Raw genomic sequence first — 13271 nt, forward strand, 5'->3', positions numbered from 1 at the left:
GGTGTAGTTTTCTCTCTCCCAAGTTATACCCATGAAATATTTTTGGCTCTTTATAAATATTGGGTTCCCAAAAAAACTACACTAAAACCTCATATACTTCAAAGGTAAATAGAAAGTAATCATTAACATGAAGATGTTTACAATTTAATAATTTGCACCTAAGATAATTGTGCAAACAATTATACCATAAAACAAAGCAAAGCACATTCCATACATAACAGAATAACAAGCCAATCCATTGAGGATGCCCTGAGCAAGGGACTGTATCAGGCTGGAGCACATGAGTAGGGAGTCCCTTGAGCCAGCCCCTAAAGTATGGAGATACATTCACTGGGCAGATGTGTCAGAAGGAAATCTCAGGCAGAAGAGCAAACATACATATGGTTCACCTGATTCACTCTTTCATTTATCCATCCACTCATTCATCTATTGAGTATTCAACTTGGAAAGCCATCATCTTTGGAAAAACTTAAATGTGCTTTCTTGTTAAGAAATGGGTGTATTCTACTGATTTGACAAAATAAAATTGTTTAAAGATCTGTAGTAATCAATGTTAAATATTTTATATCCTTTTGCTGTAATGGTGGTTTTTCTTCCTTTATCATTAGGTCTATCTATCTATTGATTTTTTTTCTCAAAGTCTTTTTCTGAAAGAGAAAGTTTTAGTCTACAAAAGAATAGTTTAGGTTTTTACTTATTCCTGAACTTTAGAAAATACAATCTTTTCCAAAAATGGATTTGACTCAGCAAGATCTAGGTCTGACTTACAGTTGTGTTTTGGGAGGAAGCTGGCCTTTGATCCTGTATTTTACTCATAGATTCTTTTAAAGTAGAATTACTCTTCAACATAATGATTTAAACCATTTTTTTTTTTTTGCTGCCAGTTTTCTAAAAATCTTTGCATCTTTAAGGGATTTGTTCACTTGCCAAAAAAAAAAGAGAAAGAAATATTGATCTTATATATTTAAATCAATGTTTCTTACTGTTTATAGTTCAATAAGTCTGAAACATCACTTTCCTGCAATGATGTTTAGAATGTCAAAGTTAACAAAATGTGATAATTAAAGGTAAAACAAGAAATCCCAATTTTACAATATGCTTTTCCAATTTATACAATTTACTCTTACCCCACTCCACACTGTATATTACCTGTTTTTAAATGATGATTGTATTGAAGAGCAAGCAGAATGTAAAAGATTTGCATCAGCACATTATAGTATTTAAATTTATCTCTCAAATAATATAATTATGTAACTTTTTGATTAAGTCTATTATTATATTTAAACTTACTACTATGTTCCAAATACATTACTTAATGTGAAGTATTTTCAAACAGATAACTAATTTCTATCTACAGGTACATGATGTTAAACTTGTTAAAGCACAGTTGACTGAACGCTCTGTTTCATGCCGCCTTTCTAAACTTCAGTAACTACCCTTCTTACTTCTCACAGGGGTAAAATCAAACTGGATCATTCAAGGATGCAGATCGGTGCTTTAACCAGGCAGACACATATGTGACCACTTTTACACAGGTTACCTAAAAACATAATACATATATGATATTTTTTTCAGTGTCTTGCATGCTGTTCAGCTACAAAATCTATTTTGCCTGATCCATTGCAAGAAAGTAGAAACATAAGCGATTGTTCAATAGATGAATTGACATCACAGCATGTCATGGGAGCAATTCCATCATTCTTTGTGATTCTCTTGATGACTTTTTTGACATATTTTTCATGTCCTTAGGTGATTTCAAGTGCATGATCTGTAGACTTTTATTGGATGGATTATAAAAGTAAGATACAGAATGTAACAAAGCAACATTTAGTTAAAAAGAAAATCTCTATCAACTTTAAATTTAGTAGGTTAGAACTTCATTAAAAACAAGTTTTGTGGGAGAAATTTTTCAGCTATAAGCATAAATTCAGAGCAAAAAATGATCATTGCATTTTTACTCCCATATTAACATATAAGGGATTTAAGATTCATATGATTCAGCTGCTTTCTGAACACAGCTATGAAGTTCAGGGGAGAGCTATATTACTTTAGCTTCTAGTATAAACTTTCAGTACATTTTTAAATGATTTTAAGCACAGTGATCTCTGAGACATTATTTTTTTAATCAATTCAATAATTTACATTTGGTTTTATTTGCTCATATATAAGTTGCATCAACTAAAAGACAATAGATTCCACCTATGCATGAGAGATAAGTGCTTAAAATGTTTGATTCCAGAACCAATATTGCTCACTGATGAGAATAAGTTTCTAATTGTATAATTTTCTGACTGGAGTAGACCTAAGCAGTTAGGAGGTCTAAATACAGCAGATTGTGAAGTGAGCACTAAATCTTTCAGTGAGATAGAAAACATTTTTTTTTTTTTTTTGCTAAACTTAGAGCACTAGTGTGGGTTGCTTTTTCTAATATTTCTAAAAATTATTAAAGTATATATTACTCAGATATATAATCATGTTTTTTAGTAAGTTTTAATTCTAATTGTTTCTAATGAGGAAAAATATATGTTAATGAGAATCTTGCCTTTTTTTATAATCCAGTTCATATTCTGAATTTCTCTATCATTGTTGAAATGTTCGTATTATTTGTTATCCATTGTGAAATGATGAAAGCAAAACTTTATCCTGAAATTGATACCGTCTATGAATAGTAATGCTAACAATTTACAATGGAAAAAAAATTATTGCTGTGTTTACTGAAACTTGAAATTAATGTTAAAGGTGATCTTAAGTTAAAAAAAGATAATTTTTCTATTTATAATTGGTTATAATTTAGAGCTAATATTCTTTTTTTAAGGGAGAGAGAGAAGAGAGTGAGAATTTTTTAATATTTATTTTTTTCAGTTTTCGGTGGACACAATATCTATATTTTATTTTTATGTGGTGCTGAGGATAGAACCCAGTGCCCCACGCATGCCAGGCGAGTGCATTATCGCGCTCATCCCCAGCCCCTAGAGCTAATATTCTTGAAGAAATTTTTTATTTCACAATGTAGAAAATTGTCTTTAATGATCCTAAATAGAGACTCACAAATATACAACAATATCTACATGTATATAGGTAAAAATCATTACATCTGAGAAAACTCTTTTCAGAAATATACTTACCTACATCTATATTTACATATACATGTGCATGTTGTAAATTCATAAATTATTGTTACTATTTTTTTCAACAAAGAATGTTAGGAAAGATGTGTATGTTAACAGATGATCTTTTGATGAAATAAAAACTGAATATTTCAGTTATAAACAATGAGTTAAATACAGAACATTGTCAGAAGTTGCCTACATAAAATTTAGGAGAGACACATTATTCATGTAAACTTTTTATTTTGCCTTATGTTTTCAATATTAGAAATCTACGTGTTTAAATGACCATTCAGTGAAATTTGTCTGTCTTCATTATTTGTCTGTCATCATTATTAGTAGTTTCTGAAGATAATAAAACTATTTCAATGTGCAGGTGGCTCCTTCCTTCCTTCCTTCCTTCCTTCCTTCCTCCCTCCCTCCCTCCCTCCCTTCCTTTCTTTCTTTCTCTCTTTCTACCTCTCTCTCTCTCTCTCTCTCTCTCTCTCTCTCTCTCTTTCTTTTTCTGGTTTGTTTAAAATTACCAACAATATTTAACAAGTTCAAATCTTAGAACCAACACTTTAACCTCACATTCTGCCTTCAGGTTTATTTAGGTTACAATCCTTGTTTACCCACTTATTGCAATTTTCCAGCAGGTCTCAGTAGTAGCAATGTTTAAATGTTTGTTTCCAGAGTTTACAGAACACTTCTAATTGGAAATACTGTATTCCAGTTAATTCAATACTTGTTTTTTGAAAACAACCAGCAGAACATTTTGGTGACTGGGCACAGAGCCCTTGACTACTGACTGGTGCCTTGTATTCCAAGACTTTATTGGTGAATGCCCTGTCCCTTTTCCTTAGAAGCTAAGAAACTGAGAGTCCAGCCTTCTTGTGTGGCCAAATGTTACTGTTTTTGTCTGTTTGCTTTATATTCAATGTCTTATGTTTAATTCTCTCCGTTGTCATATTAATGGATTGAAAGTGTCCTAGGTGGAAGACTCTGGGAAAAATAAGACCTTTCGATAAAACCATTGGTTTTATATTTAATGTCCCTGGTGGTGACCACTATGTGACCTTGTTATTCCTCTATCTCCACGTTGACCCTGTGAGGGAACTGTGAAGTGCATTTCCTGAGGGATGAGCAGCTGTTTCCTGTGATTCTATACAAGATTCCTCTGCTGGCAAACAAAAACAAAAATAAAAACAAACAAACAACAACAACAAAAGAACACTAGGGAAAGAAAAAAAATCTGTTTTCTTGCCCTTGATTTGAAAAAGCAGAATTTTAGCTACCCATAATTATAATGTGAGCCAATATTTTGTTGCAACTTGTAAATAAGCCAAACATTATCTGTTAAGTCAGTGAATATGAGAATCCTGATTACAGAAAAGAAAATAATGTTATATTTCCATTGATCAAGAATATCTAGAGTACTTTTTTAACACGGGCAATTTCAGACATATCAGAAACAGATTGAGGGTCCAGAAATCTAAATCAGATAAAGAAACTAAATTTCATTACATTCCAGATGGAAAACACAAGTGATAATATCATAGGTGATCTCTAATTGAAAAAGGCTATGCAAAAATAAAGCTTGTGTTTCTCCAACGGCTTTTAAAAAACCATGATACTTGTAAAGTAGAGAAAGACTACTGTGATCTTTTATTCTGGAATTGTTCTTTTTTTCCTCTTTTGTGACTTTTATATTTTGTTTACTTATTTTTATGTGGTGCTGAGGATTGAACCCAGGGCCTCATACATGGGAGGCAAATGCTCTACCATTGAGCCACAACCCCAGTCCTTGTGATCTTTTATTCTGAACCTTATTTTCCTCCTTAATGATTCTGGAATATCATTACAGATGAGTGATAATGAACTTGAACCTAATCAAATTGTTTTTCCTGCTTATTGATACATAATGGAGCTTAACTTATTACTAATGTCTCCCATAATTTTTCTTTTTTGTGCCAATACCTTTATTTCAGTTTGCTTCTTTCAACCTTCTTGCTGTCTATTTTGTATCTTTGTGTTGATGCTCAAGTGAAATAACTATTCTAGGCTCTGCTCCTTAAAGAATATTCATTTGCTGTTTTGAAGGAAGCAGCCTTATGTTATGTACTTTAAATGTAACATCTCTGAGATATTTTCAATGTCAGTCCTCCTTTTGAGAAAGATTTTTCTCAGGTTCTGTGTTCTCTACAGGGCTGCTGTGTTTGATGGATTTTGCTTTTGAGTGGCAGATCATTAGGTCCTTAGATAATATTTCTTCACTCCTCTTGGAACTAGAAATTATTGGCTAGCATTAACTACCACTCATAACAACATGAAATAGCCTTGTAATATTAATGCTTATCTCAGGAAATATCAGTAATAAATTAGTAAGTGACTGACGTAGGGCATTTTCTACTAAGACACATATTTAATAATGTCTCTACTCACACATAATCTTGTAGAAAACACACCTTCAAGCCAATCAAAAAGAATAATAAAGGTTTTAATTTAATCATATTTTCAATAAAAGAAAGGGGCTTCTTAGATAGCTGCATAAGTTCATCATTAAGGTAAGCATTGCTTCAGAACTACCACGATTAATGGATACACATTGAAGAATATTGAAAGATTAAAATTTTTGAATCAAATGTGTTGTTTTTATAAAAAGAAAAGGAAGAATTTTAGAAGGTATACTCAAATCACCTTATTCAATAAAAGGAAAGAATGTAACTGTGGAACTCTTTCTATTCCTTACAACAGTGAGTTCACCTTCTTGGGTCTATGCTTAGTTTTAATTTTATTTGTATGAAGACTGCCAAAGGTTAAAAAAAAAATCTTTGTTAAAAAGTAAGTAAAATGGAAAAAGAAAATTTTATGTCAAAAATCAAACCTCTTTGAAAATTACAGAAAGGTCAATTGTGATATCAAAATGACATTTCATCATACTAAAATATTTATTTCACTTCTCTTAACATAACATGTTCTTTCTTTTCCAAAACCACAAAGAAAACTAAATAAAAAGATCAAATTTATAAAAATGAAGGCAATCGTAAAATTAGTTATATAGAAAGACATATATAGTTGGCATGATCTTTTCTGTGTAGTAAAAATAAATGAAACAAATTTTCAGGATATTAGCCTTCTATTTAAAGACATACTTTTAGGACCCCATTAAAGAAACTTGTACCTTAAAAAGTGTAGATTTCAAAGGGTGAATAGATTAGACTTCAACAGTCTCCATTGCTAAGATATGTGTATTATATATATTTAATTTTATATAAAGTACTGAAATAGCTACTATGTGAATACTTGATGCATTTGCAGGAAAGCATTAACTATCTAAAAATCTATTGACCACAGTTATTTGATTTGTGATCTATTTTAATTATAATTTATGCTGACTACTCTGTCACCCTGATATTGAATATGCTTTCATTAATCTAGACTGTAAGAATTCTGCAGATAAAATTTTATTTAAAAGTTGTTGGCTGTTGAGAGAAAAACCACTATTTCTATTGTTAATATTTTGGCTAGTACCAGAGAGGTCCTTGATATTCTTCTATTAGCAATTCTTCCTACTGTTTTGCCAGTAGTTATTTTCAGGGTTATAGGACTTCATCTCAGCACCATAGAAACATAGAGTCTTCTCTTCCAGTTCCTTAGTGACAGTTCACTTACAGGTGAGAATTATATCAAATAATTACAGTCTTTTTGATATGGTGAAAAAAACAGTTTTTGTGATAATTGACACAATAATAATATTAGTATATCTAAGATTTTTCAATGTTTTTTCCTGACTTAATGTATATTTTATAGCATTAAGTTTTATAGAATATTCAGTTATAATTGATTTTTTCCCTTTCTTACTTTAAAGTAACTTTAAATTAATTTAGTTTTAAAAGTTCATTTTAAATGAATTTTTATATCAATGTTATTCATAACTGATACTCTGAACAAACTCCTCAACCTAGTAGAAATAATTCATCTGTGCTATTCGAGGCTAAACATGTATAAAAAGGACTTATTCTTAAGTTATTCTTTATGTACATTACTTGTGTCACTTAAATTTTTTTATTGGTACTCACTAATTATACAGAGTAGTGGGTTTTATTATAGTACATTTTCGCCTGCATAGAACACAATTTGATCAATATCCCATCCTAATACCTCTCATCTATCCTTCCCCCATCAATGCCACTTTCAATGAGGTTGTATGATAATAATACTAAGAATTTAATGTGATATTCATAAAAATATTCTAGATTCTATATCACTCTCTAAAAATTAATAATTTAGAATGAGCCTCTGATATTAATGCAGATTAATAGATTGAAGCATCAATTTAACTGAAGTGAACAATTCCTTGTCTTAGTACTTGCATTTGCTTTACCTATGCTCCAAAATTACAGCTGTAATCTTAATGAGAAAAGCATGAGTGGTATTAACTAATAGCTTTACATAATCACATGTCATTTAACAAATGAAAATGAAAAATGAACACTTTCATTAATATGTTGCTCTATTTCTTTGTAAAACAAGATTAAGGAAATTTGACAGAGTTTTGCTACAATTTCTGTATGTATTTGCTATAAAAACTCCCATGTATGTGTGTATAGACATCGTGTTTTCATAGTTCTGGGGGGAGTTGCTTGTTATGATCAGCTAGATGATCATAATAATGACACTGAATTCATTGTTCTGTGTATCAGTCTGCCATGTTTGATTTCACTGAATCTTTGCTTCAGAGTTTGCATGGGGTGTTCCCTTTAGTATCCACTCTTTTGGCATTATAAATAATACATTATGATCTGTCCTACTGTATCCTAAAATTTTAAAATACAATGGATAGTGTTGGTATGGTCCTTCACATTTTGATTTGTATGCATTATTTGATTTGGCAGGTCTCCTTTAGAGACCTTCTATCTATATCATCCTGCTACATATTTTTTTAATTCAAGAAATAGAGAATGTTTAGCTTTTATTTTATGCTATTATTTTATCTTAATGTTTGCAAACTTTTTGTTCCAACTGTTGGATATGACCTTCCAACTATGCAGAATTGGCAATTTGTTACTTATATGTTATTTCTATTAGGCTCTTCGTTGTATTAAAATAATTACTGTTTATATATATATATAAGTATATATATATATATTTATATTAAACATAAAATAATAATAAGATGTGGCCAGTGACTTACCACATAGTTAACATCAAAATATTGCCTATGAGAATTTTGTCCAAATATTTGTTAGCTTCATAAAAATACAATGTATTTTTCCCAGGATGTGTAGATAGAAAGATCAAGTACAGATGCATTGTGAGGTTCCTTGACCTCAATGTGTGTTTATACATTTTGTATGGCCATCTTACTGTGAAACTTTCTTCATAACACTTTGCATGACTGATTATTAAATGGGGCTTATATGTAGGACTTGAATGAACCCTAAATGATCTCTCTGGGGGGTGGTCAATTCCTTTTCAGAGATTAAGCCAATCGAGTTCCTCTGAGTGCAGCACAGTTGATAACCCTCTGCCAGGAGAAGGAGAGGAAGCCGAGGCTGAACCTGTAAATTCAGATGAGCCAGAAGCCTGTTTTACAGATGGTAAGAAAAAAAATTAAAACACCAACATTTATTGGTGTTTTGTGTTTTGTCTTAATACTTAGTACTAATTGGGAGGATCGTGTTTACAAAAAGTCATGAGGCTCCATTCCATGTTGATTCCCTGGTGACTGTTTAAAGGTGAGTCACTGGACCTCTCTAAGCCTCAGTTTCTCCATTTATGTTACTCTACTAGCAATGCTTTGCAATGACAGTGCATTCACTGTAAAGCTCTCTGCTGCTGTGGGAATCTCATCTTTCTCATTCTGGATCCTTAATTCACATTCAAGCATCGTGGAACCACTAGAATTCAAGTTAATGGGACAGATGGTACTGTTGCCTCCTTTTCATCAAAACTGAAATTCACTGACACTTCAGTGAGCAGTCTTATAATGTTACCACAGCCCAACTCAGAACTCTTCCTCCACTTGGTTTCAGAGGTCACAGTCCAACATCATTTTTTTTATAAAAGTTCTGAGTCCTTCTATTTCTTTTATTGACTATTTTTCTGCACCTCTTGAAATTGATAATGTATCCCCCCACTTTTGGCCCTTGGTGTCTTCTTATTCCTAAAGTCTACGAGATGGCTTGAATAATCATTTCTGTGCTGTTGAATCTTACCCCAGAACCCCTCTTGAGTTCTAGATCTGATTACAACAGTTGGTTGGTCATCTTCTCCTATTGCCTTAAAACATTTAAAGGTTAATAAATATAAAACAAATTTAGTGTGGTCTCCTCCACATAATCTATAGCGTCTTCTATTCTTTACTTTATTTGGTAACATCATGATCTACCCTGCCTCTAAGGGTAAAAGCTGAGAAAGCCTCATCCTCTTCTTTCTAATCACAAGCTCATTAGACACACACTGGGGATAGGGCCCATATTCTCCAGAGGATTCTGATTCATGGTTAAATTTGGGAACCCTTGTTTTATAGGATAAAATCTAAAGTCTATAATCTGACATGTGAAGCCTTTTATATTTGGCCTCAGTCTTTTTTTTTTCTAATATTATTCCCTCCTTTTCATTCTCTGCCATACTCAATTTCTCACTGCCCTTGAAATTTGCCAGGGGTTTTATTCAAAGAGGTAACTTTGACATCAATCTAGGAAAGTGTTCCATATTATCTGAATAAGCATTATGTCATCTAAATAAAAAACACAAACCTAGAGTAGGCTTCCAGAAGATCTGAGCCTAGTAAACATGATTTTCAATTGGCCTACTAGTAACCATCTCTGAGGCCGTGAGCCCATTTTTAAAATCTTGTACCCCATCTGTAAAATGGATATAACAACAGCATTTGTATCATGGAGAATGGGACAGATCAAATGAAATAATTCTTATTAATTAATTGGCATAATGCCTATCTTCCTTTTCACTCTGCTCTCCTTATTGGTTTTCAAGTATTTTAACAGTCCCGTGTAGAAATTGTACTAGCATTGATACTAATGACTTGCTATTTACTCATGGGCTTACTTTCAACATCACTATTTTTGTAGAAGTCATTGATTTGCTTTCAGTCTCTGAGACTTTCTTAAGAGGTCTTCTAAAACACTGATGCATTAAGCAAAGTGACTGAAAAATAAAAATATCTACAAACTGCAATAAGTACATGGATTTTATTTAAATATATGCCAAATATCATTTTATGTGAGAAGCAAAGGAGCATCATACCCAGTTGTTACAAGTTTTGTGTTTGCTGAACTCATTGCTGTAAGCAGAGCCCACAGAATTTCTGTTGTAATTGTTCATGTTAAGAGCACTTGTGAATTTTATCCACATGTCTGGTTGTTTCTCAATAATAAGCAGCAACCTTGTATAGTTAAATCTATGTAAATGTACCAAGATTTCCCTTATCCATTTTATGATGACCATTGCTGAAGATTTTTCTTTATAAAGAGGTTGGGTTTTTAAAACAAATAAAGCCTTCAAACCAGAAAAGGGCTCTAGAAAATTTTTAACCTCCACAGAAAGTGTTAATACTATACTCTTTCTTAAGAACTTTACGAAAGTTGTTTTTAAATCCTGAGAAACAATAATGAATATATTTATTTATGTTGAGATCAGTTATAGTTTTAAATTGAGCCTGAGGCTGGTGTAGAAGAGATGTCATGAAGACACATTTTCAACTGAACCTTGGCCTAGGTCATTGAAAACTGATTGCGGGAACCCAACTCTTAGTCACATCATTTTGATAACGCTCCACTTTATACAGTCACCAGAGCTCTTTGGTTAAGAGACTCAGCCTGATAAATTTAGAATAGCAGCCAGGTTGCTCAACTTTTCAACCTCTTATTCTTTTACTCATTCCTTCTTTCAATAAAGAATTATTAGACACCTTCTATATGCTGTGTCCAGTTCCCAGCACCAGAGGAATATAGAGTTGTGGATAAAAACAAGTTCCCTTGCTCAAATAATGTAAAAATATAAAGGTGATAAAAGGAAAGGATAGATACTAAAGGTAAGGGATTGGAACTTACTAGCATTCAACATAATGGCTTGAGAAGGCCTTTTTATTAAGGTGACATTTTATCCGAGACCTCAGGAAAAGTAAAGTTGGGCCATGTGAATGTATGAAGGAAGTTTATTGTAGGCAGAATAACAAAGGCACTGCCCCAAGGCAGAAATATGCATAACACTGGATGAAAACCAAGAGGCCAGTATGAATCGAACAGACTGAGAGATGTGAAGGGTGGTAAAATTTGAGATAAGAGATGTAGTAGAGGCCAGATCATAAGAGCTTTGAAGAATATTGTAAGAATCTGGTTTGAAAATCTCATGATATGCCATCTTAAGAGTGGATGGATAGAGAGCAATGGAAAAAGATGGGAGATTTCTTGGAGGTCTCTGCAGTAATTATCCAGGTGAGAGATGATGGAAGCTTAGTTTATGTCAAGAATGGTGGGATTGGTGACAGGATGAGATTCTAAATGTATTTTGAAGTTGGCGCTGGATTTGCTGATATACTGGATATAGGAAGCAAAAGAAAGAAAGGAGTCAAAGATGAGCTCATATTTGGGGATCTCAGAAATGGGAATATATTGTCTCCACATGAAAACTTTGAGAACATTAGACTTTACAGGATTGGAAATTGTCAACTTGTTTACTTACATTGGAAATTACTCTTATGATTCATGACTGGTCTACCACTAGAGCTGACATCTAACCAGTGCCAGTGCATAGCAGCATTTGGCCTCCAGAGATTTTTGTTACCAGAAAAGCAGGAGAAAAAGGAAAGGAAGTAAGAAAGATGGATAAATGAGTGACTGTGCTTCCACTGCAGATGATTGTTAAAATGATTTCGTCATTCTCTGCCTCACATCCATTGATCCTTCTCAGCTTCGTAGCTATCACCTTACTAATGTGTTCTATTGATTTTGTCTTGTCCCTTAGTTCCCCTTTCCTCTTTCCTCTTATGCCATGTCTGTCCTTAGCTCTGTTCCATGGTTTTGTGATTCTAGACTGCAGACTACTTGCCTAGGGCCCGTGTAGTTCTTTACTATCCTTCATTCTGCATGTGTTGGCAGCCTGTAAAATTTTGAATTTGACATGTCACCTTGATTCTCCTTAATTTTATATTGTACTCCTTTTGGATTATACAATTCATTAATTGTATAGTCAGAATTTGAGTTAAAGAGAATAACCTCCTTTCCTTAAAATAATGTATTTTCTGTTAATTTGGTAGGTGGAAACAGCTCATCTAACCAAAATGTTCTGAGTTCATCAACTTACAAAATAACTAATTACCAATGCTGACTTTAATAATAGAATAACCAGCTCCTTTTCAGTTTTCTTTCTTTTGAAAGGAAAGTGTGAATAAAATATTTATTGTAGAGGATTTAGACATTTTAATGAAACAATGGAGAAAAGGGTTTTTCCTAGTAACTTCTTACATAAATTATACTGATTATGCTATTATATTTTTATTAATGAGCAGTCTATCTTTGAAGAAACCAATAGGCTCTTTTTTTATTGGAGATTATGGGTTTAACATGATGAAACCCAGGTTAGAGTTTATGTAATGTATCATGAGAGCAAATTAATGAAACCACCCCAAAAACATAGCATTTACCTATTGGGACTCATTAAATGTTTGAGAGGTTCTCTGTTATGTTTACATTTAATTAGTAGTCCTTTCAAGAGAAGTGTGTGATAATGTTACTAACCAGCTAAGTTAACAATCTCTTGCATAAAAGCCAGACAGGCGGTTGAGCACTCTTGCCTCAAAATAAAAGGGAAAATCTCTGGTGAGTGCTAAACCCTGTGGGCAATATTTATGAACCTTCATCTCAGATAAAAAATGTACCCACTTTTCTAATTGGTATAATAGTGTTTTTTCTTTCCTTGTAAGACTGTTTCTCTTCAATTTTAAAGCTGACAAAAACTCCATACTATAAAATGTTTTTAAACAAATGGAAACTTTATTTCCAATAATCTTTACTTGAAGCAAGTAGAGTGTTCAGCATGTAATCTTCGTTTTCAGGTTGAACATAAATTCTGAAGTCTCAAGCATTAAATTTCTATTAAGACTATTCCATCTCAGCCCAGCATAGTGGTTCACACCTATAATCCCAGCAACTTGGAGGC

General features: G+C 32.6%; 1 protein-coding gene across 5 annotated transcripts in view; it reads left to right on the forward strand.

Annotated features, from left to right (window-relative positions):
- Scn9a (sodium voltage-gated channel alpha subunit 9) overlaps positions 1-13271 on the forward strand; it is an 82947-nt gene that overhangs the window by 44541 nt on the left and 25135 nt on the right. For all 5 annotated transcript variants that reach the window (XM_076866426.2, XM_076866427.2, XM_076866429.2 and 2 more), the window contains one exon: positions 8569-8689. In XM_076866426.2, the coding sequence (XP_076722541.2) occupies positions 8569-8689 (121 nt within the window). The remainder of the gene's footprint in view (positions 1-8568; positions 8690-13271) is intronic.

Source organism: Callospermophilus lateralis, chromosome 9 (assembly GCF_048772815.1).
Source record: "Callospermophilus lateralis isolate mCalLat2 chromosome 9, mCalLat2.hap1, whole genome shotgun sequence".
NCBI classification, from domain to species: Eukaryota; Metazoa; Chordata; class Mammalia; order Rodentia; family Sciuridae; genus Callospermophilus; species Callospermophilus lateralis.